At 38.6% G+C, this 25,767-nt stretch overlaps 1 protein-coding gene across 1 annotated transcript in view; it reads left to right on the top strand.

Annotated features, from left to right (window-relative positions):
• SMCHD1 (structural maintenance of chromosomes flexible hinge domain containing 1) overlaps positions 1 to 25,767 on the top strand; it is a 1,770,687-nt gene that overhangs the window by 1,685,389 nt on the left and 59,531 nt on the right. The window contains exon 43 of the mRNA XM_053715865.1: positions 13,055 to 13,125. Coding sequence (XP_053571840.1) covers positions 13,055 to 13,125 — 71 coding nt within the window. The remainder of the gene's footprint in view (positions 1 to 13,054; positions 13,126 to 25,767) is intronic.

Genomic DNA, 25,767 nt, shown 5'->3' with positions numbered 1-25,767 from the left:
TACAAACCTTTGACTCCTCCTTGGAGTCTCAATTTAGTTCTTTCAGTTCTTCAGGGGGTTCCGTTTGAACCCTTACATTCCGTTGATATTAAGTTATTATCTTGGAAAGTTTTGTTTTTGGTTGCAATTTCTTCTGCTAGAAGAGTTTCAGAATTATCTGCTCTGCAGTGTTCTCCTCCTTATCTGGTGTTCCATGCAGATAAGGTGGTTTTACGTACTAAACCTGGTTTTCTTCCGAAAGTTGTTTCTAACAAAAACATTAACCAGGAGATAGTCGTGCCTTCTTTGTGTCCGAATCCAGTTTCAAAGAAGGAACGTTTGTTGCACAATTTGGATGTTGTTCGTGCTCTAAAATTCTATTTAGATGCTACAAAGGATTTTAGACAAACATCTTCCTTGTTTGTTGTTTATTCTGGTAAAAGGAGAGGTCAAAAAGCAACTTCTACCTCTCTCTCTTTTTGGATTAAAAGCATCATCAGATTGGCTTATGAGACTGCCGGACGGCAGCCTCCTGAAAGAATCACAGCTCATTCCACTAGGGCTGTGGCTTCCACATGGGCCTTCAAGAACGAGGCTTCTGTTGATCAGATATGTAAGGCAGCGACTTGGTCTTCACTGCACACTTTTACTAAATTTTACAAGTTTGATACTTTTGCTTCTTCTGAGGCTATTTTTGGGAGAAAGGTTTTGCAAGCCGTGGTGCCTTCCATCTAGGTGACCTGATTTGCTCCCTCCCTTCATCCGTGTCCTAAATCTTTGGTATTGGTTCCCACAAGTAAGGATGACGCCGTGGACCGGACACACCTATGTTGGAGAAAACAGAATTTATGTTTACCTGATAAATTACTTTCTCCAACGGTGTGTCCGGTCCACGGCCCGCCCTGGTTTTTTAATCAGGTCTGATAATTTATTTTCTTTAACTACAGTCACCACGGTATCATATGGTTTCTCCTATACAAATATTCCTCCTTTACGTCGGTCGAATGACTGGGGAAGGCGGAGCCTAGGAGGGATCATGTGACCAGCTTTGCTGGGCTCTTTGCCATTTCCTGTTGGGGAAGAGAATATCCCACAAGTAAGGATGACGCCGTGGACCGGACACACCGTTGGAGAAAGTAATTTATCAGGTAAACATAAATTCTGTTATTATTAAGAATGAATGGGAGCAATTAGGTTCTTCCTTTTCCCCTTCTTCCCCTTCTTCGTTTAAAAAGCCCATGGATAAAAAGTTTGACAACATGTTACGAAAGATGTTTCAACACACAGGGTTTGTTTTTCAACCAGCAGCGGCTGTAGCCGCGGTTGCCGGAGCTGCAACATATTGGTGTGAATCCCTGTGTGATATGGTCGACAGGGAGACTTCCATCGATGAGATACAGGATAAGATTAAGGCATTGAAGGTTGCCAATTCTTTAATTTTTGACGCCAATATGCAAATTATTCGCCTGAGCACAAAGGTTTCAGGATTCTCCTTTTTAGCTCGCAGGGCTCTGTGGCTAAAGACTTGGTCTGCGGACATGACCTCTAAGTCGAGGCTGTTGTCCCTGCCTTTTCAAGGAAAGATTCTGTTCGGTCCAGGATTGGATTCGATCATATCCACGGTTACGGGAGGCAAGTGAGCTTTCCTACAGCAGGATATGAAGGAGAAGCCTAAAGGATCTACTTTTCGCGCGGACAAGGCCCAGCACCAGCAGCCCGCCGCAAAAGAGGATCCGTCCAAGTGAACTTGGAAGCCTGCTCAGTCTTGGAACAAGTCCAAGCAGAACAAGAAGCCCGCCAAGACTAAATCGACATGAAGGGGAGGACCCCGACCGGTCTCCGGACTAAGTAGAGGGCAGATTGTTTCTCTTCTCCGAAGCCTGGTTGCAGGACGTTCAGGACCCTTGGGTTCTGGAGGTCCCATCGGCCCAGGGGCAGATTCCTCCTGTCAAAACTGTCTTCAAGACCGGAAAAGAGAGAGGCCTTTCTAGATTGTGTGAGGGATCTCTCCTCTCTAGGTGTTATCGTACCAGTACCCCGAGCAGAAAGGGGTCTAGAGTACTATTCAAATCTCTTTGTGGTTCCAAAGTAGGAGGGCACTTGTCGCATCTACCATAAGGTGTGGAGGACTTGCTTGTCCTGGTGTGAGAAACACTGATATCCTTGGCACAAGGTGAAGGTATCCAGGATTCTGTCCTTTCTCCAAGAAGGTTTCGAGAAGAGTCATGCTGCCAGTTCCTTAAAGGGACAGATTTCGGCTTTATCAGTCTTGTTGCACAGGAGACTCGCTGAGCTTCCTGACATTCAATCTTTTGTTCAGGTTCTGTCTAGAATCAGTCCTGTCTTTAGGCAGTTTGCTCCCCCATAGAGTTAAAACTTGGTCCTTAAGGTATTGCAGAGGGTTCCCTTTTGAGCCTATGCATTCTATTGACATTAAGATTCTGTCCTGGAAGGTTCTCTTTCTGTTGGCCAATCGGCACGCAGAGTATCTGAGCTGGCTGCCTTGCGATTCGAGCCTCCTTATCTGGTCTCTCATGCGGATAAGGCGGTTTTTCGCATCAGTTTGGGGTTTCTTCCCAAGGTGGTGTCTAACTATAACATTAATCAGGAAATAATTGTTCCTTCTTTGTGTCCTAACCCTTCTTCTAAGGAGAGGTTACTTCATAATTTGGATGTCGTTTGGTCCTTAAAGTTCTATCTGACAGTCTACATCTCTTTTTGTAATATATTTTCCGGGAAGCGCAAAGAGCAGAGGGTCTCTTCTACTTCGTTGTCCTTTTGGTTGCGGAGCTTGATTCGCTTGGCCTATGAGACAGCGGGACATAAGACTTCTCAGAGGATCAAGGCTCATTCAACTAGAGCTGTGGCTTCGTCTTGGGCCTTCAAAAATGAGGCCTCTATGGAGCAGATTTGTAAGGCGGCTACCTGGTCCTCCTTACACACTTTTACAAAGTTTTAAAAATTTGACGTTTTTGCTTCTGCGGAAGCTGTTTTTGGGAGAGAGGTTTTACAGGCTGTGGTGCCCTCAGATTAGGGTCCGCCTTTTTACCCTCCTGGTTTCATTCAGTGTCCTCTAAAGCTTGGGTATATGTTAGGGATGCACCGAAATGAAAATTCTGGACCGAAACCGATACCGAAAATTCAGGATGCCCCTGGCTGAAAACCGAAACGAAACCGAAATTATTTTTTTATTTTTTTTAACTATAGTGTGTGTGTAGCTGAGAGAGCTTGTAGACGGGAAAGCTCCAACAAATGGGTCATTTGTACCGTAGGGCGTGATCTGCAGTGAAACAGGTGGAGCTCTACAAGGGAGAGCGTGGTTATAGCCAGACAACAATACGAGGTGGACATGTGTTTTGTTTTTGGGTGTAGTTATCCATGCAATACGCGTGGCTGCACCTGATCTTCTCTCATCGTATCTCCGCCTAGTTCCTGGTTTGGGTCTCACACTGACCCGTCAGATTATATGTCCGTAGCCCCAAATGGAGTCTGCCTGTCACCTATCACCAGGACCACCGGACTTAGCTACGACCTTACGTGCAAGCTGGTTATAGAAAGTTACTGTGCTTTTTTGTATACACTGTCTGGTGGGTGCTAATTTGTGCCAACTGTGTGCGAGCTTGGGGCTTATGCATATATAGTGTGCATGCATATTTGCCTCAGGCGAATAGAATGTCTATGCACAAGAGGCTGATGTATGAGCACTGAATATAAGGCTTATACATATTCACTGTGTGTGCTTAGGGCTGTGTCTGATAATATCAAGTGTTTATAAACATGTTACTTTTCCTCCTTTGAAAACTGTATTCATAACTTTGGTTTCCTTAAAAAAATTAAAAAAAAAAGGGCACTGCTGATTTCAAATATCATCATGTCATGGTACTTATGTGTGTGCGCTGTGTACCATGCCAGTGCTGTGCTGCTCACCTTATGCTAAGGATAGACATGTAACTCAACAGAACAGGGGAGGGCTGTACATTTTTAGCCATTTTGGTCCTCTTTGGGCCGAAATTGGAATTGCACATTTTCGGCGGCCCAAATTTTGGTGTATCGCTAGTATTATTCTTTATTTAGTTCTGTGTAACAGAATCAGATTTAACCTTTTTTTTTTTTTTTTTTTTTTTTTTTTACCAATTATCAAAATAAAGTATAGTCCTAGAAAACTGTTATTATATGCAAAACAGTAAGTCAAGTAATGAACTCAAACAGCAGCTCTAAGCTGGCATCAAATTTGAAATATGCTACACAATAATTTTACCGAAAATAAAAGGCAAAAAAAACGAAAAACGAAATAACCAAAAATTCCATTTCGGTGCATGCCTAGTATATGTTTCTCAAAAGTAATGAATGAAGCCGTGGACTCTCCTCCCCTTTAGATGGAAAACATAAATTATGCTTACCTGATCATTTTGTTTTCATGGTGGGGAAGAGAGTCCACGGCTCGCACCCTTAACTCCAGTGGGCGGACCTAAATTTAATTTATCTTCTGTCACCATTTATACCCTGATATTTCTCCTACTGTTCCTTGTTCCCTCAGCAGAATGACTGGGGGATGAGGGGAGTGGGGGAGGTATTTAAGCCTTTGGCTGGGTTGTCTTTGCCTCCTCCTGGTGGCCAGGTTCTTATTTCCCAAAAGTAATAAATTAAGCCGTGGACTCTCCTCCCAACGATGGAAATAAAATTATCAGGTAAGCATAATTTATGTCTTCAGCCTAAACAAAGCTTTATCAGCCACAGCAACCAGTCTGTCCTGTAAGTAAATGTGTAGCCATTACTATCTTTAGGTAGTTGTTTGTTGGGGAAGGGGCTATCAGATTTGGTTTGCTCTACATTGTGCCCTGCATCCTGTATATAGATCACATGTCACTGTATAGTTAAAGCTAGTGCCTTATGGGTTAAATTTAAAATGCAGTGCATGAACAACCACATAGAACAACTTTTGCTTTCTCCAGATGATTACATTTGTAGCATGGTCATACCTATTCTGCACCATTACGTAAGGTAGCAGTTTCATTATTCATATAACATTCTAAATTAGTATCCACCTAAGCATGGGTATTATTAGTTTGAAAATTGGCTATACCATTATTCCTAACAGCATATTATCTGTGTTAAATCTTCATTATCATATATTGCTCAATGTTTAGTCCCATAAAGGTGAGAAAGGTGGGAAGAGAGAAAAGAAAGAGAAGTACAACAAAGCAGACAGGAAAATAGTGAGACACATGGGAGAGAGAGAAATAGCTAGACAAGAGGAGAGAAAGAAGAGAAAGACAATGGGAGGAAGGTGAAAAGTGAGAGAAAACGGGACAGGTGGAAGATAATGGGAGAAATATAGTTGAGAGAAAGAAATGCGTTGCGGGTGGAGAGAAAACTGGGTAGAGAAAGGCAGGGAAAGAGGCAGATAGTGAGAATAAAGAAAGGACCCAGAATATGATTTCACAGATTTATATATTATATACAGTAAAGTGATTTTTTTTATTAATTCATTATTTTGTATTAATCAGAAATGATTAATGATCTGCATGCACAATAAATATTTCGAAAAGCATCTAAAAATCTTGAATGTTGTTTATATCACTCCTTTGCTGTGTCCCATTAGGGACAGAAATAAACAAGCTCCTGCACATGATACCAGTGAGGGACTGTGTGTTCTTTATCTTGTGTACAACATGCTGCTCTCCCCTGTTGCACAAGTTGCCACGGATATTATTATTCATTGTGAATTTTTTTGCCTCCCCCCCCCCCCCCAGAAACATTTCTGCAGACACCCATGCCTAGGTATGCTTTTAAACAAATGTTACCAAGAGATCAAAGCAAATTATACAATAGAATTAAATCCAGATTATCCTAAATTGTGAAGGTATAATCTAGATTTTATTAAAGAAACAGAGACGAATATTTTGCTTTCTTTCCTTTACTACTTAAATGCAGTTTTTAAAAGTATACATCATACATCAGAGTACAGACCAGTGACCAATAGAAATGGAGAACTGGTTAAACTAAAACAAAGTGACCAATCAGCTTAATAATAGACTATAAACTGTCCTATATTAAACAGTAAATGCTCTTTCTTAGCATCTGTTGAAGTCCATAATGAACAAATAACTCAGACCAAAAAGGCAACAAAAAATACTGAAGAGGAGAATCCAGAAGAATGAATTTGATTGAAGAGACGACTTGCAACTCAAATGAGAAGGAACAAAACCACTTGAAACGATATCCTGGTTATGGATTGAAAACTTAAACAAATATACAATAAATTAGATTAATAATATGATAAAACATATAAAGGGAGGGAAAAATATACACAAAATTGTAGAGGAGGGAAAATACTTGTCTCTGTGTCTTTAATAAAATCTAGATTAAACCTTCACAAGTTAGGATAATCCGAATTTTATTGCAAGACCAGAGACTCATATTTTGCTAGTTTAAAGCAAACTAACAAAATAAATTAAGAGAGGCATGTTCAATTGTTTAAATATGGTATCTGAAGACCAGTCAGCTGCATCCAAAATATGTTGAAGGGTAGCAGCTTTTAAAAATGCTTTAGAAGCGGCTGATCCTCTAACAGAGTGAGCGGAAAAAGATAAATTAATACCTGCTTCACTCATAACCCATTTAACCCACCTAGCAATATAGGTAGACGAAACAGGATGATGAGGAGGAACAAAAGATAACAAAAGTTGATTAGAAGAGGAAGTACGAAAGGAAGAAGTTCTACGTTCAGATTCCTTGAGACATAAAACCACACAGAGAAAAGGTTCATTAGGTAAATAAGGATAGAATATGGAAGTTGAAAAATATTTAGTTATTTTAGAGATAAAGAAAGTGACACCTTCAGGAGTGAAACGTTTAGAGTTCAAATCTAAAGCTCAGAAACTCTGCGAAAAGAGATTAAACACAAAAGTAGCTAATTTGGCAGATAGTTGTTTTAAAGATAACAATTCATTAGAAGGCCAAGATTTAAAAAGAAAAAATACAAGGTCAACATCCCAAAAAGAAAAGTATTTGGGACCAGGAGGTCTTTTAAGTTTAATGGCTTTCATTAATTTGCAAATTAAAGGGAGCTGGCCCTCAGTTAAATTATTAATTAACAAGTGTTTAGCAGATCTAGAAACATTAATAGTCCTATATGCTAATCCTGAATCAAAAAGAGACGTAAGAAAATTAATAATAAAAGTCAACTGAAAGGGGATCCAAACCTCTCTCCAAGCACAAGCAAGACCATCTGGACCATGCAGAAAAATAGCATTTTTTGGTACCAGGGGCCAGAGAGTCTTGAAGGAGTGCCTTTACCTGTTGTGATAAGCCTTGGAGAGGTGAAGATTGCCCGAATTTGACCAGGCTATAAAACGAAGAGATCCGTGAACGATAAGATCATGAGGAAGACCTTCTGGATCTGACAAAAGAAGAGGAAAAAGAGGGAGAAGAACAGGATGGTTGACAGATAACTCTAGGAGTGATGGGTACCATGGTTGAGATGGCCAAAGGGGAGTGATTAGAAGAATTGAAAGGAGATCCCATCGGACTACTGAGATGGTTCTCTGAATCATGGAAAATGGTGGAAACGCATACGCTGTCTGAATATGCCAAGGGTGAAGAAATGCATTGATCGCCAAGGCATCTGGATCTGGACGCCAACTGAAATAAGGACAAAGCTGAAAGTTCAGTCTTGACGCGAACAGATTCATCAAAAAGTCCTCTGAGAGATTGAAGCAAATGAAAAACTTGAGTGTGAAGTTTCCAATCGCTCAAATCTGTCAGATAATGGGAACCCCAATCCGCTGCGACATTGGATAAGCCTGGAATATATTCTACTTTGACAGAAATATTTCTGTCCATGCAAAGGTGAATGAAATCTTTCGTAATAGATAAATCTCTCGATTTTGTACCACCGAGACGATTCAAATAACGAACTGCAGAAATATTGTCCATTCTGAGTAAAATGGACACAGGAAAAGAATCTTTGACAAAACTCCTGACTGCAAAAGAGCCTGCCAAAAGTTCTAAGCAATTTATATGAAAACTTTTTTCTTCTGAGGACCATTTTCCGCCCGTGATTGAAGGACCGCAACGAGCTCCCCATCCCATACGACTGGCATAGGATTCTATAATTAAATCCGGAGCTTTCCCAAAAATGGCTCTCCCGTTCCAAGCTTCTATATGTGAGAGCCACCAAGTAAGTTCTTCTTTGGCTTCTGAAGATAGAGGAATCAAATGGGAATATGAAAGACCTTTCTGAAGATGGAAGATTTTCAAACTTTGAAGTTCCCTGTAGTGAAGAGGATCAGGGAAAATAGCCTGAATAGAGGATGAGAGTAACCCAACTAGTCTGGCTATAGTCCTGATGGGAACCAAAGATAAAGAGTTTTTGCAATTTCTTTCTTGATATTCACAATTTTCTCTCTGGGTAGACTGAGTGTAGAATTCAATGTGTCTATTTAAAAACCCAAAAAGGTTAAATATTTGTTAGGGGAAAGAACCGATTTCTCTTTGTTGACTAAGAAACCTACATTTTCCAGAATATGAATAGTAAGCTGGAGCTGAGATTTGAAAATGACAGAACTCTGATTCATAATCAAAATATTGTCTAAATAAATAAGACGAACACCTCGTAATCGAAGCCTAGTAATTATAGGTTTAATTAATTTAGTTAAAATCCAAGGTGCTGAAGATGGACCGAAATGCATACAAGTAAAACTCCAAATTTTTCCTTCCCAAACAAAAGTGAGAAATTTCCTGAGCTACAGGAACTGTAAGATATGCATCTGTCAGATCTAATCTGACTAAGAAATCGTCTAGAAGGCAATCTCTGAGAAGATGAATACCCTTCCATTTTGAAATGTTGATAGACAACAAAGGCATTTAAGGATCTTAAATTTATAACTGGATGAAATTAGACATTTTTCTTTTTTACGAGAAAAAGATTGCTTAGAAAACAATTTTGAGGATTTAAAGCCGGTTCTATGGCTTGTTTTGATAAAAGGTTTGATATTTCGTCTTGGACCAAAGTTCTGTCTGAAACTGAAAATTTTATTGGAAGAGGAAGAGAATTTTGGATGGGAGGAGAAATACAATCTATAAAAAGACCTGAAATGGTTTGAAGAACCCACTGATCTGTTGTTATAAGGTTTCAATTGTGAGCAAAAAGAGCGATTCTGCCTTCTATAATGTTTTGGGAAGAAACATAAAAAGGAAGAAAAAGATTTACCTTGAGGGGCACAAGATCTTTGTCTTGATCGTTGAAATCTTGGATTCCAAGGTCTTCCTCTGGAAGGGAAGAAACCAGAGGTGGCCGGATTCTGGAACTGTCTATGCTGAAATTGGTATTGTTAATTTGCGAATTGATTTGCATTTGAGACCGGTTGGGGTATGATGCACGGCCGGGAAAACAGACTCTTCCTTTCCCGGCCTGATCAGAAAAACGATCTTGGTAGAATATTTTCTTCATAGATGTTCTTACTTTGTTTAAGTTAGAAAAGGTATTGACATAATTTTTTAATTCTTTTAAAAAAGTGTCTCCAAATAATAAACCATTAGTGTCGAAATCACAAACTCTAGGGTCAATCCTTCTAAGAATATTCCTTCTACGTTCAGTGTACATAGCCGAATTGGCATTGCCAAGAAAAGTAAGTATCCTTTGAAGCCATTCTCTAATAATGACTGGGTCTAATAAATAATTATCATAGACTGCCTGTTCTGATAAATCAAAGAGTTTTGATATAGGACCTATTAAATCTAATATTTTGTGGTGGCAAATTTTCCATGCCCTATCCATCCTTTTTTTAAGCTTAAAGCTCGGAGAACCTATACATTTTAAGATCTTAGGGTCAACTTCCGGGGTACAACCTGCGTTATTCGGGAGAAAAGGTCTGGGGCATTCAGCCCTCATTTTGTTACGAGAATCTCTTTTTAAAGGCTGATGTAACTGAAAGTCAATAAAATCTGCTATATCTGAAGATGGACACCACTCCACAGATCTTGGATGATGTAAATCATCAGCATTAAATCTAGGGTTACCTAGGCAATCATAAAAAAAATCTCCTCAGAATCTTTTTTAAGGTGTTTAGTCTTTTTTTTAAACATGTTTTAATTTTTTTAACCTTCGGTTAGGCAGAAGAATCCTCAGAAGAAGGTTGAGTTAAATAATCATCAGAATTAACTGAATCCAAAGAGGAATCCGAATTATAGTCAATAGAAGAACAAATATCTAAACATCTTTATTGGCCAAAGCCTCTCCCATCAGTGATCTCTTGGGAGTAGAGGAATTAGATGTTTTCCTTCCTTTCCTGCAATGAACAAAAGAGCAAGAAGCAAGTTGGCGAGATTTTTTAAACAACTTTTTACTCGCTTTAACAGCGCTAGAGACAGTTCTCTTTCTCTTAACAGCTTTTTTACCATTGGATTTATTAATTTAAAAAGTAATCTTCTCCAACATATTATTCATAGAGGCATCTATCATTTTTTGTACACCTTCAGAAATAAGTGAAGAATTTACCTCAGAAATTTGAGACATTCTGAAATGTGTGAAAAAAATATAAAATATGAATTAATAAATTTTCTTAACAAAAAAGTTATTAAAATAGCTAAAAATCAACAAGGATTGACCCCAGAAATATAAAAAAATTTAATTTACTAATAAAATTAATTTAGACATCAAGCAAAATTTTTTTAGTTAAAATATAAATTAATTTTTTTAAAATAAATGTTAATAATAATAGACACTAGATGGAGACAAAGACCACAATATCAGGAAATAAAAACGGAATTGAAAAAATACCTATTTAAGATACTTTTTGCAACAATAACAGCTGTTGATGAAGCAGAAACAGCCGATATGAGGTAAAACCGGGCGGGAATGATGGGGCGTGAAATCTACTGCGCATGCGCACGGACCCGATACAGGCCGCATATGGATGCGGAGAGCCCAACAACAAAATGAAGACCCAAAAAGAGGTAAGAGAGACGGAAAAACGGATCAAAAACAAGAAATACAGAAACCGAACATTACCAAGGACTACAAATAAGAGGACAAGACAAAAGACTGGAAGAAAAAACTTCAACAAAAAACGGAAACAAAAAATAAATATAAATCGCATCAAAATATGAAATGAGCAATAGAACCAACAGAGAAACAAAACAAACAATTAAACAAAAGAGGATTTACTGTTTAATATTGGACAGTTTGTAGTCTATATTATTAAGCTTATTGGTCACTTTGTTTAGTTTAACCAGTTCTCCATTTCTATTGGTCATTGGTCTGTACTCTGATGTATGCTGTCATTTTTTAAATATTGACAGTTATTTATATTTATTTTCTGTATACTTTTAAAAAACTGCATTTAAGTAGTATAGGAAAGAAAGCAAAATATGAGTCTCTGGTCTTGTAATAAAATTGAAAAGTTGTTTAAAATTGTATGCTCAATCTGAATCGTGGAAAAAAATATAGATTGCATGTCCAGTTTAAAGGGCCATAATAGTAAAAAAAAATTACACTAATGTGTTAGAGCTAAACAATAAAATAGATATTAAAGGGCCATAACAGTCCAAAAAAAATGACATGCTCTAATGCATTAGAACTTGCATAGTTATCCATTCTCTTAAGAGGGACAGCTAAGTTCAAAAAAATCCTTCATAATTCAGATACAAATTTAAACTACATTATAATTTACCTCTATAATCAAATTTGCTTCATTCTCTTGGTAACTTTTGTTGAATACTATACCTAATTAGGCTCAGGAGCAGCAGCATTGTCATTTGCTCGCTAGATGTGTTCAGCATGCTCCCAGTGTTGCATTGCTCCCAGTGTTGCATTGCTGCCCCTAGATACCAAGGGAACTAATCAAATTTGATAAAGTAAGTAAATTATAACATTTTTCTTTTTTATGACACGATGAATCATGTTAATTACTAATGGGATATTCACCTCCTGGTCAGCAGGAGGCGGCAAAGAGCACCACAGCAAAGCTGTTAAATAGCTCCTCCCTTACCTCCCACCCCAGTCATTCTCTTTGCCTACGTTAGTGCTAGGAAGTGCTTTTAGTACTAAATTAGGATTTCTTCTTAAGGTTGTTTCTGATCGGAACATTAATCAGGAGATTGTTGTTCCTTCCTTGTGTCCTAATCCTCCTTCTCAGAAAGAACGACTTCTGCACAATTTGGACGTGGTCTGTGCTTTAAAGTTTTACCTGCAGGCGACTAAGGACTTTCGTCAGTCTTCTTCTTTGTTTGTGATTTTCTCAAGAAAACGTAAGGGACAGAAAGCTACGGCTACTTCTCTTTCTTTTTGGTTGAAGAGTATCATATGTTTAGCATATTAGACTGCAGGACAGCAGCCTCCTGAGAGAGTTACGGCTCATTCCACGAGGGCTGTTGCTTCCTCATGGGCATTCAAAAATGAAGTTTCTGTGGAACAGATTTGTAAGGCTGCAACTTGGTCCTCTCTTCACACTTTTTCAAAGTTCTACAAATTTGACACTTTTGCCTTGGCTCATGCCGCTTTTGGGAGAAAGGTTCTTCAAGCAGTGGTGCCTTCCATTTAGGTTCCCTGTCTTGTCCCTCCCGTATCATCTGTGTACTCTAGCTTGGGTATTGAATCCCATTAGTAATTAAGATGATCTGTGGACTCATCGTGTCATAAAAAAGAAAAGAAAATTTATGCTTACCTGATAAATTTATTTCTTTTTTGACATGATGAGTCCACGGCCCGCCCTGTTTTTTGAAAGACAGGTTGTTGGTTATTATAAACTTCAGACACCTCTGCACCTTGGTTTTTCCTTTCTATCCTTAACTTCGGTCGAATGACTGGAGTGGGAGGGAAGGGAAGAGCTATTTAACAGCTTTGCTGTGGTGCTCTTTGCCGCCTCCTGCTGACCAGGAGGTGAATATCCCATTAGTAATTAAGATGATCCGTGGACTCATCGTGTCAAAAAAGAAATACATTTATCAGGTAAGCATACATTTTCTTTTTTGTTGTTTTTTAACTGCATACTCTATCCGAATGCTTAAAACGTAGCTTTTTTTTTTTTTCTTTTTAATTGAGATATTTTCCTTTCTTTTCTTTTTTTCATAGTTTTTGGAATGCTTTTAGGAGATACTGTCATCTGTGACAACTTGGATGCAGCTAATCACTATAGGAAACAGGTAAACTCCTGCAGAACAACTAAAGTACCTTTTATGTCAGCCATCTATAGCGCTTCTAGGGCTGTGGGAGCGTGTTTCTAGACAGTGCTATTTCTAGAAGCAATTCAGGGTTAGTGCCTTTTTTTTTTTTTGCAACAATTTACGATGTAGTGCAAAAATGCATTCAACATTACATCAGTCACATCAAAGACAAAGATACAAACTAACTACTTTACTATTACTGTGATATTATATGTTAAAAAAATCGATCAAACAAAATCAGTTTGAGGTTTTTTTATCCTACAAATGACTATATTTTGAAGGTGAGTCAATATTCATTATATGAGAATAAAAAGACAAAAGAAAATAATCAGAACTAGACCATGAGATTATCATACTGAAGAGGGGCAGGTAAATAGGTTAGTTATTGAAAGTGTATACTATTGGGATATTTAATAAGTTGCTATTTCAACATAAAGGTCAATATGGTCAATTAATTAAAAATGCAATTTTCCCATTTCGAATGTAGAGCTGATTTGTAACTGCCACTCATTGAGCAGTTATATCATTTTGGCAAGCGTACGATAACTAGGTATAATAAGATTGGCACTATTCAGAAGCATTATCCTGGGCCTTAGTTTGTAAGGTTTATTAAGCAAAATCGTTTCAAGGTTGAATGAAAGTTGTACGCTGAGAAGATGGTTAACTCTGTCAACTACGTGTGTCCAAAAACGGGTCAATACAGGACTTGACCACCGCATATGAATAAAAGATCCTTTTCAGTAGAAGCATTGCAATGTTTTTTTATTTTTTTTTATTTATATTAATCTTTATTGGTGTTACAGGTAGTAAACAGAGCATATAAACATTTAGAATATAGTACCATTTCTAATTTTTGCATTGTCCTTATATGACTTTTTCAGCGTCCTTTGAGAAAAAGAAACAAAAACATGTTGGTAGCCGTATGGCTACTGTAAAGTCCTTAAGTATCCACGGTATTCTTATATGGCTGATGAGCGGACACGTAACCCAGTTTTATAACTTTACACCGCATTATTAATAACAAAATGCATTAACAAAAGAAAACAATAGCAACAACAAAAAAGAAAATAAACAAACATTTTTATTTTAGATTATGTCTTTAAGGTCTACATCAAATACATTACATCCTTGAGAGAAAGTGGTCCTAACTTATAAATGGAGGTTATTATTCCCTTAGAATTTAATTAATGTTTTGGTTATACTGGGTTAAGTATTTTGTTTGTGAAAGACTCCCAATAAAAAACCATGTCTCTATATAGGTTTATGTTGCCTATTTTCCAATAGTAAAATCTCTCAATTTTTAAAGTCTACTCTACCATTAAATGCCAATCATTGATGGATGATATTTTAGGAGATTTCCAATTTCTTGGTATCAATTGTTTTGCAGCATTGAGTAGTATAAGGTACAAATGATGCTTCATTTTACATGTAATTCGTGGGTTGGAGTGTAGGAGTACTATTTCAGGGGTTGGGTCTAGCTTTGTATGTAAGATTTTATTTATATTATTAAATACTTTTCCCCAAATCTCTTTGATAGCATAACAGCCCCACCATATGCGTAAAAGGTCTCCCTTGGTACCACAACCTCTCCAGCATCTATTGTTCGCCTAAGGGAAGTAGTGTTTGATCCTGGTAGGTGTTAGATACCAGCGTGTCATAATTTTGATATTAGTCTCCAAGGCTTAAACTGAGTGGGCAGATTTAGGTAGTGATTTGAATCTGGATAACCAGGTTTTTCTTGGGGATTTATGTCCTAATTCTCTTTCCCAGCCTGTGATGTAAGAGGGTAGTGGTGGAGAATAGCATTGGAGAACTATTGAGATTGTTGTGGGGTTTTTTTTGTTGGTTCTGCTTTTGTGCATAGTATTTCAAACGTTGTTAAGGGGCGTAAGAGATCCTTTTTTAATCTGTGTGTGAATATGAAGTGTGACACTTAATGCTGTATAATCCAGGGTTGAAGAAAATTCCCACTTTCCTGGTCTAGTTAGTTTTTTGGCAAACATTTGCCATCTTAGGTTATGGTGTATACAGGGATTAGCTGTTTAAAGTGTGTCACATTTTTTAAATGAATCGCCTTGCCTGCAGGTAATTCATCATTTTGTATTAGAGGTGATAAAGGGGAATACTTAGTAGTTATAAGAGGATATTTACGTCTTATTTTATTCCAATCTGACCATGTTGAGTTAACAATAGAGGAGTTAGATATAGTTTGCTTGTGATCTAATTCAGGACTCCAGCTAAGCAATCCTAGGTGTGTTGTGTCAGTTAAGTGTGTCTCTAATTGTACCCATCTTTTGCAGTTGTTTGTATTGTATCAAGACCATTCAATTATTCTTTGTAAGGATATGGCTTGTTTGTATGTCATTAAGTTGGGGATTCCTAATCCCCCTTCTGTGGTAAGTTGAGAAAGTGTTTGTTTTGCTAGCCGTTGTCTCCAGATATAGTCGTTAATTATTTCTTGTAGTAGTTTTATCTCTTGATTTACGCCATGAATGGGAAGTGTCTGCAATATGTAGAGTGCCTGCGTGTATTCTCCCAATCCATGAGAGTTTTTTTGGGAGCCAAGATGAGTTTTCGAAAGTCATCCACTAGTTTGCCATAATTATATTTACTGAGTAATTCGGGGTTTGGGGAGATGAGGAGTCCCAGGTGTTTTAATGCATTTTTTTGTAGTTTAAATGAGCAATGTCTTAATAAGTTATTGATTTCTTGGAAAGTTAGATTAAGTGGCATAATTTCTGATTTTGTAAAGTTAACTGAGAAATTCGAGACTTCTCCATACGTGATTAATTCTTTTTGTACTTCTGAGAGGGATATATTTAGTTTTGATAGTGTTAGTAAAATATCATCAGCAAATATTGCCAGTTTATATGATTAATGATTTACATGTAAGCCTCGAATGTTTGGGTTTAGACATAGTTTAATGGCTAGAGGTTCTAGGGATAAAATAAACACAAATGGGGAAGCGGGCATCCCTGGCGGGAGCCATTGCAAATTTTAAATAAGTCAGAGAGACAACCGTTTACTTTAATATGGGCTGAGGGTTTTTTATATAGGGCAAGAACTTGGAGTATAAATTTAGGGGGTAATCCGAAATGAGTCAGGGTAGAGTGTAAAAAGTTCTAATCTAAGCGATCAAACGCTTTTTCCTCGTCTATGGATAAATATATTGCTGGTATTTTATTGGAGATGACGTGTTCTAGTAGATCTAGTACTTTAATGGTATTGTCTTTTGTCTCCCTATGTTGTACAATGCCTACCTGGTCTTGGTGTATGACGTGGTAATATAGGATTTAATCTGGCTGCTAGTATTTTGGTGTATAATTTTAGGTCTACATTTAAAAGAGATATAGGTCTGAAATTGGCTGGAGAGTCACGTGTTTTACCCGGTTTGGTTAGGACCGATACATGCTCTTGAAGCATTGTGTCTGGGAATGAAGTATATTCTGGTATCTGATTGAAAAGGTGCGTGATGTGCAGTACTAGGGTTTATATATATATATATATATATATATATATATATATATATATATATATATATATATATATATATATATATATATATATATATATATAAATATAAAAAATTATTTGAAATACATGTCATTAATAAAAGCTTTTACAGGATAGACATTAGTAGTTCCATAACATTTGCCATAAAATCCAGAATGTCTATATTCTTATATTGTCCTTATAGATTTATGGCAATGATTTGTAAAGTATTCAATCCTGACTACTCACAATGGAAAAAGTTTCTACAGTAGTACCATAGATTTGTATTAAATAACAATGAATAATAATATAACATAATATAACATAAATAAACAAACAACAAAATAACAAGGTTAATGAGAGTAAATACACCAAGCCTATTAAGAAGTGTATAAGGCTTTATCTGCATTAAATGAGTTAACTGAGTTAAACCCCAAGGCCCCCCAAAAAATGTTATATGCTTATGTTATTTATTATTATTATACTTTATTTATTAAGCGCCAACATATTCCGCAGCGCTGTCCATGGATACAATGCATTTAAATAAAACAATACAAGACTTGTAAGATACAGGACAAAATTTACAAACACATACAGGAGGGATTGAGGGCCCTATTCCCGTGGGAACTTACAATCTAGAAGGGTAGGAGGTTGAGAAACAGGAGGTGAGGACTGCAAGATTGAGAAGGATGTTAATACAGAGTTAGATGAGGGAAATATTAGGTAAGTGAAATTAATTTATTATTGAGTTGGGTGGTAGGCTTCCCTGACCAGAAAAGTCTTCAGGGTGCATTTAAAGGAAGAAAGATTAGGGCAAAGCCTGACAGCACGAGGGAGAGTGTTCCAGAGGGTAGGTGCTGCACGACAGAAGTCCTGCAGTCTAGCATGAGAGGAGGTGATAGTTGCGGATGCAAGGAGCAGGTCATTGTTGGATCTTAGTGGACGGGCTGGAGTATACTTGTGTATTAGAGAGGATAGGTAGAGGGGAGCGGCGTTGGTGAGAGTTTTGTATGTAAGGGTGAGAATTTTGAATTTAATTCTGCTGTGAATGGGGAGCCAATGAAGGGACTCACAGAGAGGTGCAGCAGATACAGATCGACGGGAAAGGTGGATCAGCCTGGCAGAGGCATTTAGGATGGATTGAAGGGGGGAGAGGCGGGAAAGAGGAAGGCCAGCGAGTAGGTTGTTGCAGTAGTCAAGTCGGGAGATAACAAGGGAGTGGATTTTTTGCTTTGTGGTGTCAGCGCTCAGAAAAGGGCGAATTTTGGAAATATTGCGTAGATGATTGCGGCAGGATGTAGAAAGCGATTGGATATGGGGGATGAAGGATAGGTTTGAGTCAAGTGTGACTCCGAGGCAGCGGACTTGGGGCGATGGGGAAATGGTGATGCCGTCAACAGGGATAGAGAAGTCAGAAGTCGGCGTAGAGCTTGAGGGGGGGATAAGAAGGAGCTCAGTCTTGGACATGTTAATCTTTAGGTGGTGAGAGGCCATCCAGGAAGAAATACCAGATAAGCAGTTGCTGACATGAGAGAGGACAGAGGGAGAGAGAGCAGGGGTGGAGAGGTAGATCTGGGTGTCATCAGCATAGAGGTGATATTTGAAACCATAACTGTTGATAAGTTTACCCAGCGAAGAAGTATAGATGGAGAAGAGTAGAGGACCCAGAACAGATCCTTGAGGTACTCCAACAGACAGAGGCATAGGAGAGGAGGAGTCACCGGCAAATGACACAGAAAAAGACCTGTGAGAAAGATAGGAGTGAATCCAGGAAAGAGCAGTGTCACAGAGGCCAAAAGAGCTAAGGGTCTGTAGGAGGAGGGGGTGGTCAACTGTGTCGAAGGCAGCTGAGAGGTCAAGTAAGATGAGTATAGAGTAGTGGCCAATATTTTTAGCAGAGAGAAGATCGTTTGTGACCTTGGTAAGGGCAGTCTCAGTTGAGTGTTTTGGGCGGAATCCAGATTTCAGTGGGTCGAGCAAGGAGTTGGCGGACAGGAAGTGGGTTAGGCGATTGTAAACTAGTTTTTTAAGGAGTTTTGATGTTAGTGGAAGCAGTGATATGGGGCGGTAGCTTTCAGGAGAATTAGGGTTGAGGGAGGGTTTTTTGAGTATGGGAGTTGCTTTCGCGTGTTTGAAAGAAGATGGGAATGAGCCGGTAGAGAGAGATAGGTTGAAGATGTGGGTAAGAGCAGGAGTGAGGGTGGAAGATAGGGAGGGAATTAGATGGAGTGGGATAGGGTCGAGTGGGCAGGTAGTGAGGCGTGAGGAAGATAGTAAGGAAGAAACTTCATTCTCAGTGGTTGGATGGAAGAGGGAGTAATTGGGCCTGTTGTTGGAGTATTGCATGTTGGTGTTGGGATGTTGCGCTTAAAGGCGTGGCCTTAGTTGGTCAATTGGAGCTATGACTTTGTGGTAGGGTTTGAGATTCCCACAAAAACACTATTTCTCTTGTTAAGTGTATCCAGTCCATGGATCATCTATTACTTGTGGGATATTCTCCTTCCCAACAGGAAGTTGCAAGAGGATCACCCACAGCAGAGCTGCTATATAGCTCCTCCCCTCACTGCCATATCCAGTCATTCTCTTGCAACTCTCAACTAAGATGGAGGTCGTAAGAGGACTGTGGTGTTTTATACTTAGTTTATTTCTTCAATCAAAAGTTTATTTTTAAATGGTACCGGAGTGTACTGTTTATCTCAGGCAGTATTTAGAAGAAGAATCTGCCTGCGTTTTCTATGATCTTAGCAGAAGTAACTAAGATCCTTTGCTGTTCTCATATATTCTGAGGAGTGAGGTAACTTCAGAGGGGGAATAGCGTGCAGGTTTTCCTGTAATAAGGTATGTGCAGTTAAAATATTTTTCTAGGGATGGAATTTGCTAGAAAATGCTGCTGATACCGAAGTAATGTAAGTAAAGCCTTAAATGCAGTGATAGCGACTGGTATCAGGCTTATTAATAGAGATACATACTCTTATAAAAGTGCAATATAAAACGTTTGCTGACATGTTTAATCGTTTTTTACATATGTTTGGTGATAAAACTTATTGGGGCCTAGTTTTTTCCACATGGCTGGCTTGAATTTTGCCTAGAAACAGTTCCCTGAGGCTTCCCACTGTTGTAATATGAGTGGGAGGGGCCTATTTTGGCGTTTTTTTTGCACAGCAAAAATTACAGACACAGACATCCAGCTTCTTCCTGCATGATCCAGGACATCTCTGGAGGGCTCAAAAGGCTTCAAAAGTCGTATTGAGGGAGGTAAAAAGCCACAGTAGAGCTGTGGCAGTTGTGACTGTTTAAAAAACGTTTCTTTCATGTAATTAGCAAGAGTCCATGAGCTAGTGACGTATGGGATATACATTCCTACCAGGAGGGGCAAAGTTTCCCAAACCTCAAAATGCCTATAAATACACCCCTCACCACACCCACAATTCAGTTTTACAAACTTTGCCTCCGATGGAGGTGGTGAAGTAAGTTTGTGCTAGATTCTACGTTGATATGCGCTCCGCAGCAAGTTGGAGCCCGGTTTTCCTCTCAGCGTGCAGTGAATGTCAGAGGGATGTGAGGAGAGTATTGCCTATTTGAATGCAGTGATCTCCTTCTAAGGGGTCTATTTCATAGGTTCTCTGTTATCGGTCGTAGAGATTCATCTCTTACCTCCCTTTTCAGATCGACGATATACTCTTATATATACCATTACCTCTGCTGATTCTCGTTTCAGTACTGGTTTGGCTATCTGCTATATGTAGATGAGTGTCCTGGGGTAAGTAAGTCTTATTTTCTGTGACACTCCTAGCTATGGTTGGGCACTTTGTTTATAAAGTTCTAAATATATGTATTCAAACATTTATTTGCCTTGACTCAGAATGTTCAACTTTCCTTATTTTCAGACAGTCAGTTTCATATTTGGGATAATGCATTTTAATTTAACATTTTTCTTACCTTAAAATTTGACTTTTTCCCTGTGGGCTGTTAGGCTCGCGGGGGCTGAAAATGCTTCATTTTATTGCGTCATTCTTGGCGCGGACTTTTTTGGCGCAAAAATTCTATTTCCGTTTCCGGCGTCATACGTGTCGCCGGAAGTTGCGTCATTTTTTGACGTTATTTTGCACCAAAAATGTTGGCGTTCCGGATGTGGCGTCGTTTTTGGCGCCAAAAAGCATTTAGGCGCCAAATAATGTGGGCGTCTTATTTGGCGCGAAAAAATATGGGCGTCACTTTTGTCTCCACATTATTTAAGTCTCATTTTTTATTGCTTCTGGTTGCTAGAAGCTTGTTCTTTGGCATTTTTTCCCATTCCTGAAACTGTCATTTAAGGAATTTGATCAATTTTGCTTTATATATGTTGTTTTTTCTCTTACATATTGCAAGATGTCTCACGTTGCATCTGAGTCAGAAGATACTACAGGAAAATCGCTGTCAAGTGCTGAATCTACCAAAGCTAAGTGTATCTGCTGTAAACTTTTGGTAGCTATTCCTCCAGCTGTTGTTTGTATTGATTGTCATGACAAACTTGTTAAAGCAGATAATATTTCCTTTAGTAAAGTACCATTGCCTGTTGCAGTTCCTTCAACATCTAAGGTGCAGAATGTTCCTGATAATATAAGAGATTTTGTTTCTGAATCCATAAAGAAGGCTATGTCTGTTATTTCTCCTTCTAGTAAACGTAAAAAATCTTTTAAAACTTCTCTCCCTACAGATGAATTTTTAACTGAACATCATCATTCTGATTCTGATGATTCCTCTGGTTCAGAGGATTCTGTCTCAGAGGTTGATGCTGATAAATCTTCATATTTATTTAAAATGGAATTTATTCGTTCTTTACTTAAAGAAGTACTAATTGCTTTAGAAATAGAGGATTCTGGTCCTCTTGATACTAATTCTAAACGTTTAGATAAGGTATTTAAAGCTCCTGTGGTTATTCCAGAAGTTTTTCCTGTTCCTAATGCTATTTCTGCAGTAATTTCCAAAGAATGGGATAATTTGGGTAATTCATTTACTCCTTCTAAACGTTTTAAGCAATTATATCCTGTGCCGTCTGACAGATTAGAATTTTGGGACAAGATCCCTAAAGTTGATGGGGCTATTTCTACCCTTGCTAAACGTACTACTATTCCTACGTCAGATGGTACTTCGTTTAAGGATCCTCTAGATAGGAAAATTGAGTCCTTTCTAAGAAAAGCTTATCTGTGTTCAGGTAATCTTCTTAGACCTGCTATATCTTTGGCTGATGTTGCTGCAGCTTCAACTTTTTGGTTGGAAACTTTAGCGCAACAAGTAACACATCGTGATTCTCATGATATTATTATTCTTCTTCAGCATGCTAATAATTTTATCTGTGATGCCATTTTTGATATTATCAGAGTTGATGTCAGGTTTATGTCTCTAGCTATTTTAGCTAGAAGAGCTTTATGGCTTAAAACTTGGAATGCTGATATGGCTTCTAAATCAACTTTACTTTCCATTTCTTTCCAGGGTAACAAATTATTTGGTTCTCAGTTGGATTCCATTATTTCAACTGTTACTGGTGGGAAAGGAACTTTTTTACCACAGGATAAAAAATCTAAAGGTAAAAACAGGGCTAATAATCGTTTTCGTTTCAACAAAGAACAAAAGCCTGATCCTTCATCCTCAGGAGCAGTTTCAGTTTGGAGACCATCTCCAGTCTGGAATAAATCCAAGCCAGCTAGAAAGGCAAAGCCTGCTTCTAAGTCCACATGAAGGTGCGGCCCTCATTCCAGCTCAGCTGGTAGGGGGCAGGTTACGTTTTTTCAAGGAAATGTGGATCAATTCTGTTCACAATCTTTGGATTCAGAGCATTGTTTCAGAAGGGTACAGAATTGGTTTCAAGTTGAGACCTACTGCAAAGAGATTTTTTCTTTCCCGTGTCCCAGTAAATCCAGTAAAAGCTCAAGCATTTCTGAAATGTGTTTCAGATCTAGAGTTGACTGGAGTAATTATGCCAGTTCCAGTTCCGGAACAGGGGATGGGGTTTTATTCAAATCTCTTCATTGTACCAAAGAAGGAGAATTCTTTCAGACCAGTTCTGGATCTAAAAATATTGAATCGTTATGTAAGGATACCAACGTTCAAGATGGTAACTGTAAGGACTATCTTACCTTTTGTTCAGCAAGGGAATTATATGTCCACAATAGATTTACAGGATGCATATCTGCATATTCCGATTCATCCAGATCATTATCAGTTCCTGAGATTCTCGTTTCTGGACAAGCATTACCAGTTTGTGGCTCTGCCGTTTGGCCTAGCTACAGCTCCAAGAATTTTTACAAAGGTTCTCGGTGCCCTGCTGTCTGTAATCAGAGAACAGGGTATTGTGGTATTTCCTTATTTGGACGATATCTTGGTACTTGCTCAGTCTTTACATTTAGCAGAATCTCATACGAATCGACTTGTGTTGTTTCTTCAAGATCATGGTTGGAGGATCAATTTACCAAAAAGTTCTTTGATTCCTCAGACAAGGGTAACCTTTCTGGGTTTCCAGATGGATTCAGTGTCCATGACTCTGTCTTTAACAGACAAGAGACGTCTAAAGTTGATTACAGCTTGTCGAAACCTTCAGTCACAATCATTCCCTTCGGTAGCCTTATGCATGGAAATTCTAGGTCTTATGACTGCTGCATCGGACGCGATCCCCTTTGCTCGTTTTCACATGCGACCTCTTCAGCTCTGTATGCTGAAGCAATGGTGCAAGGATTACACGAAGATATCTCAATTAATATCTTTAAAACCGATTGTTCGACACTCTCTAACATGGTGGACAGATCACCATCGTTTAATTCAGGGGGCTTCTTTTGTGCTTCCGACCTGGACTGTAATTTCAACAGATGCAAGTTTCACAGGTTGGGGAGCTGTGTGGGGATCTCTGACGGCACAAGGAGTTTGGGAATCTCAGGAGGTGAGATTACCGATCAATATTTTGGAACTCCGTGCAATTTTCAGAGCTCTTCAGTTTTGGCCTCTTCTGAAGAGAGAATCGTTCATTTGTTTTCAGACAGACAATGTCACAACTGTGGCATACATCAATCATCAAGGAGGGACTCACAGTCCTCTGGCTATGAAATAAGTATCTCGAATTCTGGTATGGGCGGAATCCAGCTCCTGTCTAGTTTCTGCGGTTCATATCCCAGGTATAGACAATTGGGAAGCGGATTATCTCAGTCGCCAAACGTTACATCCGGGCGAATGGTCTCTTCACCCAGAGGTATTTCTTCAGATTGTTCAAAGGTGGGGACTTCCAGAAATAGATCTGATGGCCTCTCATCTAAACAAGATACTTCCCAGGTATCTGTCCAGATCCAGGGATCCTCAAGCGGAAGCAGTGGATGCATTGTCACTTCCTTGGAAGTATCATCCTGCCTATATCTTTCCGCCTCTAGTTCTTCTTCCAAGAGTAATCTCCAAGATTCTGAAGGAATGCTCGTTTGTTCTGCTGGTAGCTCCAGCATGGCCTCACAGGTTTTGGTATGCGGATCTTGTCCGGATGGCCTCTTGCCAACCGTGGACTCTTCCGTTAAGGCCAGACCTTCTGTTGCAAGGTCCTTTTTTCCATCAGGATCTCAAATCCTTAAATTTAAAGGTATGGAGATTGAACGCTTGATTCTTAGTCAAAGAGGTCTCTCTGACTCTGTGATTAATACTATGTTACAGGCTCGTAAATCTGTATCTAGGGAGATATATTATAGAGTCTGGAAGACTTATATTTCTTGGTGTCTTTCTCATCATTTTTCCTGGCATTCTTTTAGAATTCCGAGAATATTACAGTTTCTTCAGGATGGTTTGGATAAAGGTTTGTCTGCAAGTTCCTTGAAAGGACAAATCTCTGCTCTTTCTGTTCTTTTTCACAGAAAGATTGCTAATCTTCCTGATATTCATTGTTTTGTACAAGCTTTGGTTCGTATAAAACCTGTCATTAAGTCAATTTCTCCTCCTTGGAGTTTGAATTTGGTTCTGGGGGCTCTTCAAGCTCCTCCGTTCGAACCTATGCATTCATTGGACATTAAATTACTTTCTTGGAAAGTTTTGTTCCTTTTGGCCATCTCTTCTGCCAGAAGAGTTTCTGAATTATCTGCTCTTTCTTGTGAGTCTCCTTTTCTGATTTTTCACCAGGATAAGACGGTGTTGCGAACTTCTTTTAAATTTTTACCTAAGGTTGTGAATTCCAACAACATTAGTAGAGAAATTGTGGTTCCTTCATTATGTCCTAATCCTAAGAATTCTAAGGAGAAATCATTGCATTCTTTGGATGTAGTTAGAGCTTTGAAATATTATGTTGAAGCTACTAAGAATTTCCGAAAGACTTCTAGTCTATTTGTTATCTTTTCCGGTTCTAGGAAAGGTCAGAAGGCCTCTGCCATTTCTTTGGCATCTTGGTTGAAATCTTTAATTCATCATGCTTATGTTGAGTCGGGTAGAACTCCGCCTCAAAGGATTACAGCTCATTCTACTAGGTCAGTTTCTACTTCCTGGGCGTTTAGGAATGAAGCTTCGGTTGATCAGATTTGCAAAGCAGCAACTTGGTCTTCTTTGCATACTTTTACTAAATTCTACCATTTTGATGTGTTTTCTTCTTCTGAAGCTGTCTTTGGTAGAAAAGTACTTCAGGCAGCTGTTTCAGTTTGAATCTTCTGCTTATATTTTCAGTTTTTTTCTTTATAAGATTTAAACTTTATTTTTGGGTGTGGATTTTTTTCAGCGGAATTTGCTGTCTTTATTTTATCCCTCCCTCTCTAGTGACTCTTGCGTGGAAGATCCACATCTTGGGTAGTCATTATCCCATACGTCACTAGCTCATGGACTCTTGCTAATTACATAAAAGAAAACATAATTTATGTAAGAACTTACCTGATAAATTCATTTCTTTCATATTAGCAAGAGTCCATGAGGCCCACCCTTTTTTTGTGGTGGTTATGATTTTTTTGTATAAAGCACAATTATTCCAATTCCTTATATTTATGCTTCACACTTTTTTCTTATCACCCCACTTCTTGGCTATTCGTTAAACTGATTTGTGGGTGTGGTGAGGGGTGTATTTATAGGCATTTTGAGGTTTGGGAAACTTTGCCCCTCCTGGTAGGAATATATATCCCATACGTCACTAGCTCATGGACTCTT

This window comes from Bombina bombina, chromosome 5 (genome assembly GCF_027579735.1).
Source record: "Bombina bombina isolate aBomBom1 chromosome 5, aBomBom1.pri, whole genome shotgun sequence".
In the NCBI taxonomy this organism is placed as follows: Eukaryota; Metazoa; Chordata; class Amphibia; order Anura; family Bombinatoridae; genus Bombina; species Bombina bombina.
The sequence above is the reverse complement of the archived record's forward strand: the minus strand, read 5'-3'. Positions and strand labels throughout refer to the sequence as shown.